The sequence below is a fragment of the Oncorhynchus masou genome, chromosome 29 (genome assembly GCF_036934945.1).
Source record: "Oncorhynchus masou masou isolate Uvic2021 chromosome 29, UVic_Omas_1.1, whole genome shotgun sequence".
NCBI lineage: Eukaryota > Metazoa > Chordata > Actinopteri > Salmoniformes > Salmonidae > Oncorhynchus > Oncorhynchus masou.
The window spans coordinates 51,916,459-51,939,928 of NC_088240.1; the positions used below are offsets into that span (position 1 = coordinate 51,916,459).

The 23,470-nt window shown below is 40.5% G+C and overlaps 1 protein-coding gene across 5 annotated transcripts in view; it reads right to left on the reverse strand.

Moving 5' to 3' along the window:
• The window catches only part of ptprub (protein tyrosine phosphatase receptor type Ub), a 374,285-nt gene that overhangs the window by 175,071 nt on the left and 175,744 nt on the right, over positions 1 to 23,470 (reverse strand). For all 5 annotated transcript variants that reach the window (XM_064945224.1, XM_064945228.1, XM_064945226.1 and 2 more), the window contains exon 3: positions 14,349 to 14,620. In XM_064945224.1, the coding sequence (XP_064801296.1) occupies positions 14,349 to 14,620 (272 nt within the window). The remainder of the gene's footprint in view (positions 1 to 14,348; positions 14,621 to 23,470) is intronic.

A 23,470-nucleotide genomic window follows, 5' to 3' on the forward strand; every position in this document is an offset into this window, starting at 1 on the left:
TCTGGCAGTTGATAAGACTATGCAATTAGTCTATTAAACTGAATATCTGACTCCATAAAGATGATTTAGCAATATGCATTACACTATACTTAAGTAACAGTATTAGAAAGGTCAAGAAAGGTCTAAGAATGGTCTATATCAAAAGCAGATATTTAACCTTTTACAGCAGTGGGCTAAATCAGGGTCACACAGTGTGTTTCTTTGTAGTCTTATACAAGTCTAATTTGAAACAAAGGTATACACCTTACACACATGGTTATGGTCTTAAGAAAATAAAACACCTGTAGCATGTCAGATATAGATTCAATTATGAGTTTGCATCCCAATATTACACTTTACATACATCACAGAAGACTGAAATATAGCACAAACGTTTGACAAATAAACCACGGATTTCGAGGTGTAAAAAAAGTGTATTAATAATGAAAAATATTAACATTCCATCCTTGAGGCCACGAGAATGTGATTTGGTCATATGATTGCAGGAAAGGGGTATCATTGTAAAATGAATGGATTCACATAAAAGGCATAAAGATTACAAGGCAATACTAGCATGATCAGAGATAGAGAAAGATAAGTCATAACCTGAAATGTCGTGCCCCAAGAAGTCCACGGGAAGGGGAGAGAGAGAGAGAGAGCAGGTCAGAAACAAATGAAGCAAAAGAGACAATGGAGAGAAGATCTTTTTATTACCATTTACCATGTTTTGATTCAAAATTTGAGTTGTTGACCCAATAGTATTACTGCAGAGTTAACCTCCAATCAGATATCCGACCTACAGAATGTAAAGACAACAGAGAGCAACAGGGAGAATGCTGAATTCCGGGGGAAGACAATAAACCATCTTGCATTCAGGTGATAAGAGTCACTTCGGGGTCTGGGCCGCTCTACATCTTTCTGATATTTCTGTCCTGCCTGTGAATGCGTGTGAGCGTATACAGTGCCTTGCAAAAGTATTCATCCCCCTTGGCGTTTCTATTTTGTTGCATTACAACCTGTAGTTTAAATGGATTTTTACTTGGATGTCATGTAATGGACATACACAAAATAGTCCAAATTAGTGAAGTGAAATGAAAAGAAATAACAAACGGAAAAGTAGTGCGTGCATATGTATTTACCCCCTTTGCTATGAAGCGCCTAAATAAGATCTGGTGCAACCAATTACCTCCAGAAGTCAAATAATTAGTTAAATAAAGTTCACCTGTGTGCAATCTAAGTGTCACATGATCTCAATATATATACACACCTGTTCTGAAAGGCCCCAGAGTCTGCAACACCACTAAGCAAGACGTCCACCAAGCAAGCGGTACCATGAAGACCAAGGAGCTCTCCAAACAGGTCAGGGACAAAGTTGTGGAGAAGTACAGATCAGGGTTGGGTTATAAGAAAATATCTGAAACTTTGAACATCCCACGGAGCACCATTAAATTCATTATTAAAAATGTAAAGAATATGGCACCACAACAAACCTGCTAAAAGAGGGCCGCCCACCGAAACTCACGGACGAGGCAAGGAGGGTATTAATCAGAGACGCAACAAAGAGTCCAAAGATAACCCTGAAGGAGCTGCAAAGCACCACAGCGGAGATTGGAGAGTATCTGTCCATAGGACCACTTTAAGCCATGCACTCCACAGAGCTGGGCTTTACGGTAGAGTGGCAAGAAAAAAGACATTGCTTAAAGAAAGAAATAAGCAAACACGTTTGATGTTCGCCAAAAGGCATGTGGGAGACTCCCCAAACATATGCAAATAGATACTCTGGTCAGATGGCCAAAAAGCTCAATTTTAGTCTCATCAAGGAAAACACTATGTATGGGGCAAACCCAACACCTCTCACCACCCAGCATGGTGGAGGCAGCATCATGCTGTGGGGATGTTTTTCATTGGCAGGGACTGGGAAACTGGTCAGAATTGAAGGAATGATGGATGGAGCTAAATACAGGGACATTCTTGAGGAAAACCTGTTTCAGTCTTCCAGAGATCTGAGACTTGGTCGGAGGTTCACCTTCCAGCAGGACAATGAACCTAAACATACTGCTAAAGCAACACTCGGGTGGTTTAAGGGGAAACATTTAATGTCTTGGAATGGCCTAGTCAAATCCCAGACCTCAATCCAATTGAGAATCTGTAGTATGACTTAAAGATTGCTGTACACCAGCGGAACCCATCCAACTTGAAGGAGCTGGAGCAGTTTTGCCTTGAAGAATGGGAAAGAAATCCCAGTGGCTAGATGTGCCAAGCTTATAAAAGGCATACCCCAAGAGACTTGCAGCTGTAATTGCTGCAAAAGGTGGCTTTACAAAGTAGTGTGAATAGTTATGCATGCTCAAGTTCAGGTTTTTTGTGTGTTATTTCTCGTTTGTTTCACAATAAAACATATTTTGCATCTTCAAAGCGGAAGGCATGTTGTGTAAATCAAGTGATACAAACCCCCCCCCCCCAAATAAATTTTAATTACAGGTTGCAAGGCAACAAAATAGCAAAAATGCCAAGGGGGGTGAATACTTTTGCAAGCCACTGTATGGCTGTGTGTGTTTGTGTGACACTGAACAAATTGGTTAGTGTGCTAAGTCACCATGGCTCTCATGCTATTTCTCAGAGATAGACAATCAGCCGAGCTGGAGTAGAAGAGTAGCCTTTTGGGAGGAAATAAATCAGAAGCAGAGGGATCAGACTTTATGGTAGACAACTTAGAAATACCTTCACAGTTTAATTGAAGGTGCAATTATTCTCTGCCGAGCTAAAGCACTCAATGAGAGATTGATTGCAGGCTCATCTTTAATTGTCTCGGCCATTAGGGCTGCAGGTTATTTAAAGAGGGAGACATTCAAAACATTTGTTTCAATAAACAACAGTCTATAGATTTTACTGAGGACCACTTTACCAATTAAACGTTCCATATGTGCATAGTTTATTCTAATCAGAGGTTACTTTACTTTGAGAAAAAAATGCATTGGAAAATAAATGTCTGGACATGCAGTGATGATTTAAGACTGAAATAAAATATACATTACGAGAACGTATTAAATATCTCTGGAATGCCAGACCTTTAGAAGTGGTTGTCATATATACAAATCAAGAGATCATTTATTTGGAACTATAAAAATACTAGCCTCCACCCCTTCCTTTTTGGTCAGGAACTGGCATTTAGATGCCAAGGCCTTGCACTCACCATTACCAAGTCAGGGAAAGATAATTGCTCCTTAAATACTCACAGATTAAATCAAATCAAATTTTATTGGTCACATACACATGGTTAGCAGATGTAATGCGAGTGTAGCAAAATGCTTGTGCTTCTAGTTCTGACAGTGCTGTAATCTAACAATTCCACAACAACTACCTAATACACACAAATCTAAAGGGATGGAATAGGAATATGTACTTATGAACAAATGGATGAGCAATGACCGAGCGGCACAGGCATGATGCAATTCATGCTATAAAATACATTATATACATATGAGATGAGTAAATGTAAAATATGTAAACATTATTTAAAGTGATCCATTTATTAAAGTGGCCAATGATTCGAGTCTGTATGTAGGCAGTCACCTCTCTGTGTTTGTGATGGAAACATGGTAAGGCACATCTGACCAGGTTGTCAAAGGAAATATATATGTCTTTCCATGAGAGAGGGTTCAGACATAGAGGGGGGAGAGGGCAAGAGATCAACAGTCCCTGGTTAAACTTAAGATTGCCTGTCTGTCTGTCTCGTAGATCGATTAATCACACACTTTTTGTTTATAAAGCCCCATTGCAGAAAATTCCACTCTATCTATCTTCATTGTTAACCTACAGAAGTAGACTACAGGACTCGGTATCGGGTGGTTAACTGGAGATCCCTACCATTACTGAGGAGGGCCAATCGGCCTTTTGTTTTTTTGCACCTTATGTGTGGAATAATATCCAAAATACTTTAAAGTTGGAAGAATTAGTTCCCCTAGGGCAGGGCTGTCCAACCACGTTCCTGGAGAGCTACCGTCCTGTAGGTTTTCACTCCAACCCTAATCTAGCACACCTGATTATATTAATTAGCTGGTTGATAAACTGAATCAGGTTAGCTAAAACTGGGGTGAAGCGAAAACCTACAGGAGAGTAGCTCTCCAGGAACAGGGTTGGAGAGCCCTGCCCTAGGGCATTCCATTTTTTTGTGTATATATATGGATGTGTAGTTTTACATTTCAATGTGTATTGTGTACACAGGGCTCACCTAGAAAAGACCCTGTGTTAAAATTAAGGTTAAATAAATGTTTTAATAAAATCCAGGGAGTCAATTTGTCTATGTGTGTCCCTAGGGTGTGGTGAAAGAACAAAGGGAATTTGACAGACATAGCCAAATCCTTCATTTATTTTTGGTCTGGTCAGATCACTATTTTCCTATTCTTTGATCTGTCTTTCTCACCCCCACTCCATCCTTTCATACAAAACAATCCATTCCTTGTACAAACATAATCTATCAATAAAAGACAACAGAGCATGAAAACAGCATGTAGACATGAGTCCTAACTCCTGCCCAATGATCCATACAAGTGTGTTTTTTATAGAAATCCCTCCCACTATGTTCCTTTCCTGTCTGGTTATGAAAGCAATGTGCAACTGTGGTGGCGATGGGGAACTTTGGAAACAACCTGGACTCAATGGTAGATGTAAGATAGTAAAAGAAAAAAAAACGCTCCAATTACTTTGACATGTTAAGTTTTGTATGGTATGTATTCCTGTGGATGTCCATCATCCATTTCATATGATATGATATGTTATGAAATACGATTCGTACAATACTTTATGAATTGCAATTCGTACAATATTTTAAGATTTTTCAAAACATATGATATGTTACAAATTCCAATTTGTTGTGGCTAACATTAGCTAGGCTAGGGGTTAAGTTTAGGGTTAAGGTTAGGTTAGGTTAAAGGGTTTAGATTATGGTTAGGGGAAGGCTTAGCTAACATGCTAAGTAGTTGCAAAGTAGCTAAAACTAGTAGGTAGCAGGGTTGGGATCAATTCCATTTGAATTCCAGGTAATTCCGAAAGTAAAGCAAATTTCAGTGTACTTCCTGAATTGAAATGGAATTGACCACAAACCTGGTAAGTAGTTGAGCTAAAATGTTAATTTTGTCCGTGATGAGATTCGAAAACGCAACCTTGTTGTGTTAAATGTCTCCCCATCCGCCCCTTTCTAAAGATCTCATTTAACTGCCCTGTATATAACAATATGCACAATGGCTTCAGAAAGTATTTACACCACTTCTCTTTTTCCACATTTTGTTGTGTGACAACATGAAAAGAAAACGGATTAAATAAATAAAAAAGTGTCAGTTGTTGGGGATTAAATCACTTTGCAGCAGGACAATAACCTAAAACACAAGGCTACATTTACACGGAAGTTGCTTACCAATAAACAGTGAGTTGGCCGAGTTACAGTTTTGACTTAAATCTACTTGAAAATCTATGGCAAGATCTGAAAATGATTGTCTAGCAATGTTCAACAACCAATTTGTGAGAGCTTGTAGAATTTTGAAAAAAAGAAATGGGCAAATGTTGCACAATCCAGGTGTGGAAAGCTCTGCGAGACTTACCCAGAAATACTCACAGCTGTAATTGTTGTTATTATATTTGTATTTATGATTTAACATTTAATGTAATATCTTATGTTGTTTTTCTCCATTACTGTTCTGTACTTTGTTGTGTATTTGTACATTTTATGTGGACCCCAGGAAGAGTAGCTCCTGCATGTGCAGTAGCTAATGGGGATCCTGCAGCCATAAGATAAATAACTTTCTGTCTTATGTAACCATATCAAATGTAACTTATGTGACCAACGCGCTTATGTGACCAACAATTTGAAATTGTGTTTTTCATTGGATAAAAGAAGAGACTCAGAGCAAGAAAATGGTATACCATACAATACAGTTGAGGAACAATGGGAAAGTAATCTGCTTTGAAAGTTGATGAACTTTTAACCTCACGTTTGAGAAAATGGCCCTTGAATGTTTTGGTAAACCTACTGCAGAGCTCTTCTTTGTCTACACTAATACAGCATCGTTCACACCATCTTCACACCATCTTAGCCCTGCCCATCCCTTTAAGGATTCACATGTGAGGCCATGTACTATGCAACCAAAGATTTCAAGACTAAAGGCTGGTTTATACTACGGTGTGTTCGTAAATTCAATATTGAGTACCAGATGCGCCCTGCGCGTTTGTAAACTCAGAATGTTGTCAGATTGAATTTACGAACAGACAGAGCATTTCGCTTTCTGAGCATTCAGAGAATACACTGGATAAATCTGGCCGTGGAGTAGAGTTGATCCGAGCGTTCTGACCTAACAACAGCAGTCAAGCTGCTAAGTTAACTGGATAATGTTGGCTAGCTTGCTAGCTATTTCCAGACACATGAGAGAACAGCTCACTTTGTCTATTTTACTCGCCCTAGTAGAGCTGGTTAGGCTGTTTTTATGTTACACAGACCATTGGTGACTGAAACTGTGCTGCTGGCAACAATTGAATTATGTTATTTTGCCAAAGTTTACTCACACCAGCCAAATTCAACGGGTGTTCAGCATTCGTAAACTCGTCAGTTATTCTGCACTCTGGCAGACTCAGACGAGAGTGCTCTGAAGTTCGAGTAGATAGACAGAGCGAATTTACCAGCTACGTGTATCAACAGTTGTCGCAGTGACATAATGAACTTTCTATTGAAATGGTTACTTGCACAGTGGAGACTTTTGTTAGACATGTAGTGTAGGTGAAACATGCATGACTATGGTTGATTTTCCAGTATCCAGACTGTTGTCCCAGAAGTATTGAGCTCGAAAACATAGGTTTAATTAAAGACATGTGTAAGAAGAATAAAGTCTGAGCTCAGGTGAATGGACAGTGGATGACGCTAGGTCAATTGTGCGTCGCCCCACGGACATTCTGGTCGAGGCCGGCTTGCAACAGAGCCTGGGCGCGAACCCAGGGTCTCTGGTGGCACAGGGCACTGTGATGCAGTGCCCAAGACCACTGCACCACCCGGGAGGCCCTGAAGTTGGAAGTTTACATACACCTTAGCCGAATACATTTAAACTCAGAGTAACAATTCCCTGTCTTAGGTCAGTTAGGTTCACCACTATATATGAAGAATGTGAAATGTCAGAATAATAGTAGAGGGAATGATTTATTTCAGCTTATATTCCTGTCATTACATTCCCAGTGGGTCAGAAGTTTACATACACTCAATTAGTATTTGATAGATATTGCCTTTAAATTGTTTAACTTGGGTCAAATGTTTCGGGTAGCCTTCCACTAGCTTCCCACAATAAGTTGGGTGAATTTTAGTCTATTCCTGATAGAGCTGGTGTAACTGAGTCAGGTTTGTAGGCATCCATGCTCGCACACGTTTTTTCAGTTCTGCCAACAAACTTTCTATAGGATTGAGGTCAGGGCTTTGTAGTGGCCACTCCAATACCTTGCCTTTGTTGTCCTTAAGCCATTTTGCCACAACTTTGGAAGTATGCTTAGGGTCATTGTCCATTTGGAAGACACATTTGCTACCAAGCTTTACCTTCCTGACTGACGTCATGAGATGTTTCTTCAATACATCCACATACTTTTACTTCCTTATCATGCCATCTATTTTGTGAAGAGCGCAAGTCTTTCCTGCAGAAACCAACCCCACAACATGACGCAGCCACCCCTGTGCTTCACGGTTGGGAAGGTATTCTACGGCTTGCAAGACTCCCCCTTTTTCCTCCAAACATAACCAAAAAACCATATCCAGATATCATTATGGCCAAACAGTTCTATTTTTGTTTCATCAGACCAAAGGACATTTCTCCAAAAAGTGCAATCTTTGTCCCCATGTGCAGTTGCAAACTGTAGTCTGGCTTTTTTATGGCGGTTTTGGAGCAGTGGCTTCTTCCTTGCTGAGTGGCCTTTCAGGTTATGTCGATATAGGACTTGTTTTACTTTGGATATAGATACTTTTGTACCTGTTTCCTCCAGCATCTTCACAAGGTCCTATGCTGTTCTTCTGGGATTGATTTGCACTTTTTGCACCAAAGTACGTTAATCTCTATGAGACAGAACGCATCTCCTTCCTGAGCGGTAGGTCCCATGGTGTTTATACTTACGTACTATTGTTTGTACAGATGAACTTTAGAGCTTCAGGCATTTGGAAATTGCTCCCAAGGATGAAACAGACTTGTGGAGCTCTACAATTGTTTTTATGAGGTCTTGGCTGATTTCTTTTGATTTTCCCCAAGAGGCACTGATCTTCAAGGTAGGTCTTGAAATACATCCACAGGTACACCTCCAATTGACTCAAATTATGTCAATTAGCCTATCAGAAGCTTCTAAAGTTATGACATAATTTTCTGGAATTTTCAAAGCTATTTAACCTCTTGAAACTCCCCATCCCGGATCCGGGATTGTGACTAAGCCTCAGGCTCATTAGCATAACGCAACGTTAACGATTTCTGAAAATCGCAAATAAAATTAAAATAATGCGTTTGCTCTCAAGCTTAGCCTTTTCTTAACAACACTGTCATCTCAGATTTTCAAAATATGCTTTTGAACCATAGAAATTGACTAATTTGTGTAAGAGTATGCAAAGCTAGCATAGCATTTTGTGTAGCATGTAGCACGCAACATTTTCACAAAAGCCAGATAACCAAATAAATAAAATCATTTACCTTTGAAGAGCTTCTGATGTTTTCAATGAGGAGACTCCCAGCCACATACCAAATGCGCAGTGTTTCCTGAAAGCGTCTGTGTGTAGGAGAAATCATTCCGTTTTCTACATTGCGCCTGGCTACCGAAACGAACCGAAAATGCAGTCACCTACAACGTGAAACTTTTTCCGGATTAACTACATAATATCGACCGAAACATGGCAAACGTTGTTTGGAATCAATCCTCAAGGTGTTTTTTCACATATCTCTTCATTGACATGCAGTTCGTGGAAGCTTGCTTCTCTCTCTGTGCCCCATGGAAAAATACTGGCAGGTGACTTTTGCGCACCAATTTCGGCGCAGAACACCGGGCGGACACGTGGTAAATGTGGTCTCTTATGGTCAATCTTCCAACGATCTGCCTACAAATACGTCACAATGCTGCAGACACCTTGGGGAAACGACAGAAAGGGCAGACTCATTCCTCTTGCGTTCACAGCCATATAAGGAGATCATGAAAGACAGAGCCTCAAAAATCCTTGTCATTTCCTGGATGCCAAGTCATCTTGGTTTTGCCTGAAGCTCACGTTAAAGGGCACGCACAGAGAAGATATTTGTATTTCTGGACACGTCAGAGTGTTTTCTTTCGAACAGTAGCAATTATATGCATAGTCGAGCATCTTTTTGTGACAAAATATCTTGTTTAAAACGGGAACATTTTTCTTCCAAAAATGAAATAGCGCCACCATAAGTGTAAGAGGTTAAAGGCACAGTCAACTTAGTGTATGTAAACTTCTGACCCGTTGACATTTTGATACAGTGAATTATAAGAGAAATAATCTGTCTGTAAACAATTGTTGGAAAAATGACTTGTGTCAGTCACAAAGTAGATGTCCTAACCGACTTCCCAAAACTATAGTTTGTTAACAAGGCATTTGTGGAGTGGTTGAAATTGAGTTTGAATGACTCCAACCTAAGTGTATGTAAACTTCCGACTTCAACTGTATGTGCTTGTAGTTCGTCCACTTTATTATCCAGCCATTGTACGTTGGCCAATAGTGGCAAAGGCAGATTAGCCACTCGTCGACCAGATCCTCACAAAGCACCCCGATCTCCTTCCACGATACCTCTGTCTCTTTCTCTCTGCGAATGACGTGGATGAGGGCCTGTTTCGGTGTCTGGAGTAAATCCCTCGTCCGCCTCATTAAAGAAAAATGATTTGTCCTCTTCAAGGTGAGTAATCGCTGTTCTGATGTCCATAAGCTCTTTTCGGGCATAGGAGATGGTAGCAACAACATTATGTACAAGATCATTTACAAACAATGTGAAAAAAACAAAAAAATAGCATGGTTAAGAGCCCATAAAATGGCAGCCATACCCTCTGGCGCCATTCCGAGTGACGCAGGAGGGGATGGCTGGCTAGAGGGAAGGTTCCTGACTTTTTCCATGGCTAAACCAACTAGGCTAGTAATTTAACAATTTTATTTGTATTTACAGATGGCATAAAAGTTTGTTTTTAACTTCTTGAAACTCCCCATCCCGGATCCGGGATCGTGACTAAAGCCTCAGGCTCATTAGCATAACGCAACGTTAACGATTTCTGAAAATCGCAAATAAAATGAAAATAATGCGCCTGCTCTCAAGCTTAGCCTTTTCTTAACAACACTGTCATCTCAGATTTTCAAAATATGCTTTTGAACCATAGCAATTGACTAATTTGTGTAAGAGTATGCTAAGCTAGCTTAGCATTTTGAGTAGCATTTAGCATGCAACATTTTCAGAAAAACCAGATAACCAAATAAATAAAATCATTTACCTTTGAAGATGTTTTCAATGAGGAGACTCTCAGTTACATACCAAATGCGCAGTTTTTCCTGAAAGCGTCTGTGTGTAGGAGAAATTGCTCCGTTTTGTACATCACATTTGGCTACCGAAACGAACCGAAAATTCAGTCACCTACAACGTCAAACTTTTTCCGAATTAACTCCATAATATCGACCGAAACATGGCAAACGTTGTTTGGAATCAATCCTAAAGGTGTTTTTTCACATATCTCTTCATTGATATATCGTTCGTGGAAGCCTGCATTCTTCTCTGAATTCTGTGGAAAAATACTTGCAGCTGACTTTTGCGCACCAATTTCGGCGCAGGACACCGGGCGGACACCTGGTAAATGTGGTCTCTTATGGTCAATCTTCCAATGATATGCCTACAAATACGTCACAATGCTGCAGACACCTTGGGGAAACGACAGAAAGGGCAGACTTACTCCTCTCGCATTCACAGCCATACAAGGAGACAATGGAAAACAGAGCCTCAAAAATCCTGCTCATTTCCTGGATGCCGTCTCATCTTGGTTTTGCCTGAAGCTCACGTTCTAGGGCACGCACAGAAAATATCTTTGCAGTTCTGGAAACGTCAGAGTGTTTTCTTTCCAAAGCTACCAATTATATGCATAGTCGAGCATCTTTTTGTGACAAAATATCTTGTTTAAAACGGGAACGTTTTTCATCCAAAAATGAAATTGCGCCCCTAGAGTTTCAACAGGTTAAGGCACATAAAAGTGCACATGTTCCAGAAGGCATTTCTGCAAAAAAAAGCATTTTGATAAAAATTCATAAATGTACGCTCAAATGGCTCTCCTGTGAAGTAGTGATGCGCGACGTACACCTAGTTTCCTGAAACGAGGCACATATCATACTAGTTCCGGATTTACATTTACTATGTTACTTCTAGCCTAAGAGACCAGGCTGTCAGAAAAGGTCTGCAACTTGAGACAGTATTTGTCACACTGAAAAAGAAGACGAGGGGGAAAACAGTGAGAGAAAACACACCATGGGAGAGAAGGGAAAATTGTGAAGAGAGGGAAGAAGCTGAGGGAGAGCACAGCTCCAGATCTAGTTGGCAGACTTGGTGGGCCGATAACATCTTTAATATTTGATAACAAGGTTCCAGCTATCGCAGACACCTCCACCAATAAGAGGAAGAAATATATGGCTGAGCACGGCAGATTGGAAGGATCTCAAATCAAATATATTCTAAAGTGATCTCACACTCTCTGTCTTCCATTTTCCACTTGCCCCACCCAACCCTCTCTTGACGTTAGGGAACACAACAGCAACAGGAGGAAGTGAAGTGGCATAGCACCTATCACCAGAGTGATATAAATATCAAAGCTTAATCTTATCACAACCAACAAAATGGCGAGACATACACTAGATAGAAACATGAAGCCTTCAAAAAGTTGTGAACAGGGAAAAGGAAAGCAGGGAGGGAATTGTATTGCAGATAGATTACTTGGCTGACAAATGATTAGGGAGAATTTATGTGGCTTTTGAGTATGTTAATCTACTATCGTTGGCTCTGTTGATTTACAGAGAATGGAACAGACTTTCTTTTTTTATTACATTCCATGCTTTAGACAATATTTTATTTTACAAACATTGAGAATGTGTGCTATAAAACAGCTCTCTTTCCTCCTACATTCAAGGATCATGATTAAATCAACAAGACTGAGAATATGTAATTGTCATAAAGTTACTGGGATTTGTTTTTGTCTTTAATCCATTCATTACAAATATATAGTTTTTATCAACTACAGTATTGTGATAGCAGCATCAAAGGGAAAGTAAATCTAGGAATGCCTTGAAAGATTTAAGGCAGTGATATTTTAAGACTTCATAGGTTTATAATATGGTCAATTTGCTGTGCATTGGGTTTACTGGCATGATAGGCATGACCCAGGAACATTATTCTCTCAATCCATTCTTCAAGAGTAGACCCTGACTCTCTGGCGACAGAGCAATTCTGATGACCTATCACTTCAAATCCAAAGAGATTCCATCCAGTTTGATGCAGGGCTCCTGTAACCAAAGTCAGTTAATATTTAAAGTGACACGGGTTGCAGCTAACATGCTTTAAAGCTAAGAGCTCCTTGGTGAATACAGAGAGTGAGAGAAGCGTGCTGCGTCAGATCGAGTCATGTTCAACTCCACTCCGCTTGACTCTCTCCAGCATTGTTTGTAGTTTATTTATCCGTTTTCATCGGCATGACTGCTGATGTTACTGCAGAAAGGGGCCATCATTATTTTTTGCAGAGAAGGGACTCAAAAGCGGAAACACTGTTTTAGTGTTTCATTTGAGATGTATTTCTTCACTGCTGCTACACTATACTTGTCATGGTCAGACATAAGGTTCATGTACCGATCAGTTCATTAATTTAAAAAATTTGCCAAAAACTAGAAGTTTGATTATTCTGGATAAATAACATCACAGTATCGTCATTTTGAGATGGATGATCGCAGCCTACAGTTGAAACAATTTCTTAACAGGTTGTTAATGACTGCTGCAACCAGTCATTCAGACTCATCCTCCTCATCTGCCCATTATTCCTTCCTTCTCCTAAGTGATGCCTCTCCTCGGTAGACCTGGTGTGATGCTAACTCACACATGAGCCATCACTGGGCTCCTTAAGAAGCTGTGAAGCAGCATGCACCAAGACAGAGGGCAGAGAGGAGGACACAGAGTTAGAATTAGAAGGAAGAAGAGTGTTGCAAAGGAAGCCAATTAAGACACATCAAAAATAGGCCAGAGGAATGCTGTTCACCCCTGGTGTTTCTGCTATAGGAAACTGCCATGGCCACATTAATGGTCGTTAATGACGAACTGCTCTGCTAAAGAGAGCATTGTTGTGAGAGCTGGTGTGAGGGTGGTGTGATTGGCTTGCAATCCTCTCACGTAGTGATATATTTACTGAGATGACTTTGCGTTTGTCAGATATTGTCAAAGTCATTTTTCACCTGGCCCCCTCCCCACTCACACGCTTTGACACCTTTGTGTGTTGTGTTGTGTGCGTCGAGCTTAAATACCCCTCATTGTCAGGCCATACAGTGATAATTCCACAGTGTCATCCTACCTTTGGCTCATGTTTGTACAAAGCTGGACTAGTATTTACACTTGAAGGTCAGATCCTGCAGAACCGCATGGAAGTTAATTAAGTCGAAGGGAATGACAGTTCTCAAAACATCACACACTACTCACCTTAATTGCATTTTGACAGCTCCGCAGAGTTTGCAGAAAATATAAATGTAATTTGTGGCCCGGTCGCGCCAATCCGGAGACCAATAGAAAGCGCCCAGGTACCCACAGTGGCTGCCAATCAATTTGGGTCTGAGTGGGTAATGACCTGCCATTGATTGAGTGAAGTTGTGTTGTGTATTCCAATGGCTGATGTACAGTTAGCAGAGACAGTCTCAGTAGGTTAAACTGTAACAAGCCTGGCCACAGAGAAACCAGTTAGGGCCTTTTAGCACTAACCTAGCCTACATTTACCAAGGGAGCAATGATATTAAACTGAGCTAGCTTTGCATGTGATTAACAACAAGGTCTCCCTGTGGCGTACAGTATCTCACTTTTGGAGAACAGTGAAGTTAACACACACACACGGATGATCAGGCTGAGCTATTAGCTGGTTACCCTTATGCTGTATATGTGTCTGAATAACTAACACCTTCACTCGGCCTTAAATAAAGCCTTATACGGATTGCATTAACATCATACATGAAGTCAATGGTATCAGAATGAGCCTGTTCGATTCTAGCCACTACTATATATAACTGACACAGTGGAAAAATGTAAGCATGCTGCGTAACGACTGAAAGTAGCAGTGAAGTGATGCCACTGCGAGGGATTTACCTGGTACTCATTGGGCCAGAAGGTGCTGACAGCCAGCTCCACTTGGTGCCACTGTCGTCCGTGGGACCCCGACGTGTTCCATACTGGGCTACCCAGCGGGCCGCCATTGACCCGAACATACGCCCGCAGTGCCCCTGGACTGTGGCCATCGCGGCTGTACAGGAAGTAGCTGAACTGGACGCAGTGTGTGTCGTTTTCACTCAGCGTCTGTAGCAGGAGCTGGGCGCGATGCCCTGCAGCATGCTGGGAAGAGTTCACCAGCATATAGGAACCTGGAGCGATGAGACAGAAACAAGGGTAATGTCACACAAGGGTCAGAGATAATGCATGCTGTAATGCCATGACCCCGACCTCAGTGACAAGAAAAATGTTTTGTTTTTGCATTTGTGTTCGCCATTGGTGGGTTCATGAACTGATTAACCTGACTCATCCTTCAGGTTACCTTTGGGTTATGATACAGTGTTCTGAAATGTAATTGTAAGCCATGTATGTTATCCTGAATGTGTTTATAAGTACTGTATCATTCATTTCGGCCAAATAATGTAACTAGAGTAAATAAATAATGTAACCCATTTTTAGAAAGGAATCATTCACATTTCTGCTGATGATAGAACAGATGCACTAAAGATCTCAATGACATATCCCTCCTAATCTGAGTAACCTCTCTTCAGATGCCAGCCTCATTGAAAATGTTTACATGCCCACCAATATCCCATTATTATTTGGGATACTCAAGTAATTCTGTTTTTGAGTTGACACATATAAACATCATATCCTGTTAACAATAACCTGAAAAAGCATATATCACGGTTATGATAAACCTGGATAAGATGCCTGGGATATGCTGATCTTAGACAGGATACTGCTGCTTTTAAACATCTTGTCCCATTTACTGTTGTTTTTTGCAGGCTAAGTTTAGCATATTATGGGTATTATATCATCTAATTGTCAAACAAACTGAAAACTTGTATGGTTGAGAATGATGAGGCAAAAGGAATGGCAAATAAGTCTGGCTGCACAACTGATTGGCAAACTTATTTCAAATTGAATTCAACTGAATAAAAAGAAGAAACTACTCTATGAATCTAAGATAAATTAAATAAGAATTATTGTAAAAAGCTTTGGAGCACCTTTATTGAAATTCTGGGGAAAAAGGCAAACTCAGCTCCATCATTTATTGAAACAGACTGCTCATTCATCACAAAACCAAGTGATACTGCGTGGTCGGAACTAGAAGCACAAGCATTTCGCTACACTCGCATTAACCTCTCTGGGCAACCCGACACGCAAGCGTCCCACCTTGTCAACAATAAATGCAAATACGCTACGCCAAATGCAAATAGCACTCGTTAAAACTCAAACGTTCATTAAAACTCACATGCAGGGTACTCAATTCAAGCTACACTCGTTGTGACTCTAGCCAACGAGTCAGATTTTTAAAATGCTTTTCGGCAAAAGCATGAGAAGCTATTATCTGATAGCATGCAACACCCCAAAATACCAGAAGGGGACGTAAACAAAAGAATTAGCGTAGCCGGTGCTACACAAAACGCAGAAATAAAATATAAAACATTCATTACCTTTGACGAGCTTCTTTGTTGGCACTCCTATATGTCCCATAAACATCAAAATTGGGTATTTTTTTCCGATGAAATCAGTCCTTGTATACCCAAAATGTCCATTTATGAAGACCGTCAGATCCAGGAAAAACACAGTTTTTAAATGCAACGTTATTTTTTAAAATTAAAAAGGTTGCCTATAAACTTTGACAAAACACTTCAAACTACTTCTGTAATCCAACTTTAGGTATTAGTAAACGTTAATAAACGATCAAATTGATCACGGAGCGATCTGCGTTCAATAGCAACAAGTTTGGAAAATGTAGTCCACTTTTCCGCTTCCATTTTTTCCAGCTGTGTACCTGAAGACCGGATGTGCCTATTACTCATCTGACCAAGGATTTAGTTGCATTGAAATCACAACACTGGCGACATCGTATGGAAGCAGTAGGAACTGTAATCCCATCCTTAACTATTATTCCTTCCAATAGACAATACAGAGACTGGCGGATTGATTTTTTCTTCGTCGATTTTGTGATCAGGTTTCCTTGCGATTTTGACCACGGAACACGTTCTGTTATAGTCACAGACATCATTGAACCAGTTTTAGAAACTTCAGAGTGTTTTCTATGCACACATACTAATCATATGCATATACTATATTCTTGGCATGAGTAGCAGGACGTTGAAATGTTGCACGATTTTTAACAGAATGTTGAAAAAAGTAGCCCGATCTCTAACAGGTTTTAACATCTCCTAACCATGTGTATGTGACAAATAAAATTGGAATTTGAAAGTACTTTAATGATTTTTTTCATAGGCAAGATTAGCAATTTTAGGCATAACATGCCAGCAACAAATGCTGACACTACACATATAAATTGACCAAATTATAAAAGACAAGCATTGTAATTTTAAATTCTATAAAGTGAGTGTGGAAGAGGTGAAAAAACTATTGTTGTCTATCAACAATGACAAGCCACCGGGGTCTGACAACATGGATGGAAAATTACTGAGGATAATAGCAGACGATATTGCCACATCTTCAATTTAAGCCTACTAGCATGTGCCCTCAGGCTTGGAGGGAAGCAAAAGTCATTCCGCTACCTAAGAATAGTAAAGCCCCCTTTACTGGCTCATATAGCCAACCAATCAGCCTGTTACCAACCCTTAGTAAACTTTTGGAAAAGATTGAGCTTGACCAGATACAATGCGATTTTAAAGTAAACAAATTGACAACAAACTTTCAGCATGCTTATAGAGAAGGACATTCAACAAGCACAGCACTTACACAAATGACTGATGATTAGCTGAGAGAAAATTCTGATAAAAAGATTATGGGGGCTGTTTTGTTAGACTTACGTGCGGGTTTTGACATTATCGATCCTAGTTTCCTGCTGGAAAAACTTGTGTTATGGCTTTACACCCTCTGCTATATTGTGGATAAAGAGTTACCTGCCTAACAGAACACAGAAAGTGTTCTTTAATGGAAGCCTCTCTAACATAATCCAGGTAGAATCAGGAATTCCCCACGGCAGCTGTCTAGGCCCACTACGTTTTTCAATCTTTACTAATGAATTGCCACTGGCTTTGAGGAAAGCTAGAGTGTCTATGTATGCGAATGACTCGACACTATACATGTCAGCTACTACAGCGAATAAAATGACTGCAACACTTAACAAAGAGTTGCAGTTAGTTTCAGAGTGGGTGGCAAGGAATAAGTTAGTCCTAAATATTTCTAAAATGAAAAGTATTGGGACAAATCATTCACTAAACCCTAAACCTTGACTAAATACTGTAATAAATTATGTAGAAATTGAGCAAGTTGAGGTGACTAAACTGCTTGGAGTTACCTTGGATTGTAAACTGTCATGGTCAAAACATATTGATACAACAGTAGCTAAGATGGGGAGAAGTATGTCTATGACAAGGCGCTGCTCTACCTTCTTGACATCACTGTCAACAATGCAGGTCCTACAGACAGAAGTTTTGTCGCTACCTAGACTACTGTTCAGTCGTGTGGTCAGGTACCACAAAAAAAGGACTTATGAAAATTGTAATTGGTTCAGAACAGGGCCCTTGGATGTACACAGAGAGCTAATATTAATGATATGCATGTCAATCTGATAAGATAATTATGTTCTCCAGGTACATCACCCAATTTAATTATATTACTCCTGGTCGAATGAAACAGACGGAGGCCCAGCTAAAATAGTCAAAAAGGTTTATTCACGAAACGTTCTAAAGTCAAGAATACAAAATAATTCATTTCATACTGACTCACGCCCACACATTCACACAGCCATACGCATACACACACAAACAGACGCAAATACACACATACCCACACACACAAACAGACGTACACACATGTCCTGCTACACACACAATGTCTTTCTCACTACCCAGCCGACAGAGATAGTGACCTTGTCCTTGAGACGTACTCCCTGTTCTCTCCCAAATCTCTCGTCAGGTCGGCACCAAGCTCAGACAGTCTGTGTTTAAAATAGCATAAAGATATTGTTTTACCCTAATTCTGACTACACATTTATTGATTATGATTTTATGCATTCTAATCAATTCCATACAATTATATGTTTCAGGGCGGAATATTCTAATCATTCAATTAACAGACAATTCTCTCCTGGCTCAAAGTGGAGGGGAGATTGACTTCATCACTTCTTGTATTTATGAGAGGTATTGACATGGTGAATGCACTGAGCTGTCTGGCGCACAGCTCAGACACCCATGCATACCCCACAAGACATGCCACCATTGGTCTCTTCACAGTCCCCATGTCCAGAACCGACTATGGAAGATGCACAGTACTAAATAGAGCCATGACTACATGAAACTCTATTCCACATCAAGTAACTCATGCAAGCAGTAAAATTAGATTTAAAAAACAGATAAAAAAACACCTTATGGAACAACGGGGACTGTGAAGCAACACGAACATAGGCACAAACACACACACACACACACACACAACAGCATACGCACTGTACACACATGTACACATGGATTTTGGACTGTATATACAGTGGGACAAAAAAAGTATTTAGTCAGCCACCAATTGTGCAAGTTCTCCCACTTAAAAAGATGAGAGAGGCCAGTAATTGTCATCATAGGTACACTTCAACCATGACAGACAGAATGAGAATTTTTTTCTCCAGATGTTCTATGGGGTTGAGATCTGGAGACTGGCTAGGCCACTCCAGGACCTTGAAATGCTTCTTACGAAGCCACTCCTTCGTTGCCCGGATGGTGTGTTTGGGATCATTGTCATGCTGAAAGACCCAGCCACGTTTCATCTTCAATGCCCTTGCTGATGGAAGGAGGTTTTGACTCAAAATCTCATGATACATGGCCCCATTCATTCTTTCCTGTACACGGATCAGTCGTCCTGGTCCCTTTTCAGAAAAACAGCCCCAAAGCATGATGTTTCCACCCCCATGCTTCACAGTAGGTATGGTTTTCTTTGGATGCAACTCAGCATTCTTTGTCCTCCAAACACAACGAGTTGAGTTATTACCAAAAAGTTATATTTTGGTTTCATCTGACCATATGACATTCTCCCAATCTTCTTCCGGATCACCCAAATGCTCTCTAGCAAACTTCAGACGGGCCTGGACATGTACTGGCTTAAGCAGGGGGACACGTCTGGCACTGCAGGATTTGAGTCCCTGGCGGCATAGTGTGTTACTGATGGTAGGCTTTGTTACTTTGGTCCCAGCTCTCTGCAGGTCATTCACTAGGTCCCCCGTGTGGTTCTGAGATTTTTGCTCACTGTTCTTGTGATCATTTTGACCCCACGGGGTGAGATCTTGCGTGGAGCCCCAGATCGAGGGAGATTATCAGTGGTCTTGTATGTCTTCCATTTCCTAATAATTGTTTCCACAGTTGATTTATTCAAACCAAGCTGCTTACCTATTGCAGATTCAGTCTTCCCAGCCTGGTGCAGGTCTACAATTTTGTTTCTGGTGTCCTTTGACAGCTCTTTGGTCTTGGCCATAGTGGAGTTTGGAGTGTGACTGTTTGAGGTTGTGGACAGGTGTCTTTTTTACCGATTACAAGTTCAAACAGGTGCCATTAATATAGGTAACGAGTGGAGGACAGAGGAGCCTCTTAAAGAAGAAGTTACAGGTCTGTGAGAGCCAGATATCTTGCTTGTTTTGTAGGTGACCAAATACTTATTTTCCACCATAATTTGCAAATAAATTCATTAAAAATCCTACAATGTGATTTTCTGGATTTTTTTCCCCTCATTTTGTATGTCATAGTTGAAGTGTACCTATGATGAAAATTACAGGCCTCATCTTTTTAAGTGGCAGAACTTGCACAATTGGTGGCTGACTAAATACTTTTTTGCCCCACTGTATGTGGTAGTGGTGGAGTAGTGTCCCAGCAAAAATGCCTTGGCAGCAGCTAATGGGAAACCATAATACAAATCACTTCAAAAAGTAGGCTACCTGCGCAGTTCTATCCACCATAATTACATAATAATGTAATGAACACGAGGGGAGACAGAGAGCTGGTTTCAAGCGCAGGGCGCAGCAGGTGTTTATTGCAAAAGACAACAGGAGGAGGCAGGTAGCTGGGTCCAGGGGCAGGGGCAGGCAGTAGGTCATACACAGGGGGTCCAAAAAGGCAACAGTACAGGCAGGGAAAAGGCTAATAACGTAGTCCGGGAGATCAGGCAATAGGTAGATAACAGGAAATCCGATAGGCTGAAGTACAGGCAGGGAATAGGCAAAAGGCGTCGTTAGTGAGCAGGCAAAAACTCATACACGCGAGGAGTAAATCACAGGTAAAAACAGCGCTCCGAAAGACGTGTGTCACAAAACAAACAATACCTCACAGTGATGGGGTGGAAAAAACTGAACTAAATAGTGTGTGATAACGACATACAGGTGTGTGAACAGGTGATTAGAATTCAGGTGATTGGGATCTGGAGAGTGAGCTGCGATCAGGGGATCTACGTGTTTGATAGGCTGGAAAGTGAGTTGCATTCAGGGGATATATGTGTTTGAGGGTGTGTGTTGGAAGCAGACGTTTACAAATAATTGATTTTGCTGATACTCCATACTGGACCATATAGCCTACTGGCTACTTTCACCCAAAATTTAGACAATTTTCTGCTTATAATTTCCGACATTTAGTAAGCCATATTATAATTGACGACATTTGGTAGGCCATTTGTTTGTCAACTATAGTTAGATACATGCAGCTTCCTTGTGTCATAATTATTGTTGTCCCAGAATTCTAAATGCAGTAGAGCTCACCAAAATAATGCCTTACATCAACAGATAGAATTAATAATAAGTAATCTATTTAAAACCTCTAAATTATTTAAAAAATGTAGGGACCTTGGAGAAAACGCAATAACTACAAAACAGTGGATATTGGTCCTGTGCAAAATGTCCAAATATCATTAGTTTGACCAGTTTTAAGGAAAGAAAGGCTGAGAAAACAATTGAACAGGAATATGATAAGACTTCAGTTTGTGTTAGGTGCATATTTTATGTGGTTAAAATACTGTCTACTTGCATGAATGTGTCAATGATAAGATATTACACACAAATTCACATTGTCTCAAGAGATTCTGAAAGAAAGAAATCATATTTCTGTTCCCAACACAAAATGAACATTTGTTGTATAATTTTACTGCAATAAATGCAAAATTCTGCAGGAGTGAATATTATATTATGCTACATGTGAGGGGATATGGGCCTACTGTCAGTGTCCATATTTCAGTTCCCATATGAACATAAATTAGGAATATTCTGTTTATTCATGCTGGTTATAGGGATACTCGTGAGCGGGATACGAAAGGTGCATGTAGACAGCTTATCCCGAATAAGACCTTAAGTGGGATATAAGCTACTATCCGGCATGTAAACTTAGTTTTCTTGGCTTGAGTAAACAGTTTGAGTGGGCTTTAAAGCCAGTGTTCTCACTGGAGTGTAAATCTATGCACTGAGATACAAGTTCACAGGGGGAGATGCCTGTGGGAAGCCTTTTTCAATGGGGAATAGATAGAGGGGGGGGGGACATTTCTTGATTTTCTAAATACAGTAGTATATCGCACAAGGTTGAAAAGTAATGTTTCACCAAGAGAAAGTGAGGAGAAAGTGAGGTGTTTTTAAAGAATATGGATGTGCAAACACACTGATGCACGCACACACACACACACAGACAGGCATTTAATCAGCCTGCTATGGCCATTTGAAATAAAGGGACGACTAGTCTAGCAGTCTAGATATTTACAGCAGCAAGGTGAGGCTGAGGTTGGTGAGGCTAATTACTGATGAAACATGAGTCCACTAAGACCCAGAACTCAAACCCCAAAGCCACTTGTAATTAGGACAACACAACCTCCTCCCCCTTCACCTAGCATCTGTCCTCCATCAAGTCTGTCCCCACAAACGTGATTACAACAACAATGCCAGGAGACCTTCCTGTTACCAACATAATCAAGGTTGTTGTTCTCGAAGGTCTATGCTTTTCCATTCAGAATTGTATTGGACTCTGCAAGCTACCAAACAGAATTTGCAGCCTTGGCGGAGGTAGGCCTTACAGAGAAGTCAACTCTTATCTAAAGGCAAAGAGAATGTGAATGTTAATCGTAGACAGCCAAAGAGAGAATTGTTTAACTAATGTCTTCATGAAAGGCAAATAACATTAACAAATAGTCTGCAATGAAGTGAGGTGAATCTGACACAAAATTCCATGCAAGAAGCTATTACTTTGGAAGCCACCTTTATTTGAGCCATGAGCTTACTACAACAGTCAACGTTTTGGTGGGATATGAGTAAGTCCTTATTGCCCCAATTCAGACTACTGTGTACCGCAATAAACAATTTTCTGCATTATTCAAGTTCACATCTTACTCTTAGACAGTCTGCCTTACAGCCAAATCAAATCCAATGTTATTTGTTACATGCACCGAATACAGTGGAATGCTTACTTACAAGCTCTTAACCAACAATGCAGTTTTAAGAAAATACCAACAACAACAAAAAAGTAAGAGATAAGAAAAACACATAATTAAAGAGCAGCAATAAATAACAATAGCGGGGATACATACAGGGGGTACCGGTACAGAGTCAACATCAATGGGCAGGGGCACCGGTGTCGAGGTAATTGAGGGGGGTCAATGCAAATAGTCTGGGTAGCCATTTCATTAACTGTTCAGGAGACTTATGCCTTGGGGGTCGAAGCATCTTGGATCTAGACTTGGTGCTCCAAGCTGACCAAGACACTTGCCAGTTGGTCAGCGTATGCTTGGAGTACACGTCCTGGTAATCCGTCTGGCCCTGCGGCTTTGTGAATGTTGACCTGTTTGAAGGTATTACTCACATCGGCTGCGGAGCGCGTGATCATACAATAGTAATGGAACAGCTGATGCTCTCTTGCATGTTTCAGTGTTACTTGCCTCAAAGCAAGAATAGAAGCAATTTAGCTTGTCTGGTAGGCTCGTGTCACTGGGCAGCTCTAGGCTGTGTTTCCCTTTGTAGTCTGTAATAGTTTGCAAGCGCTGCCACATCCGACGAGCGTCGG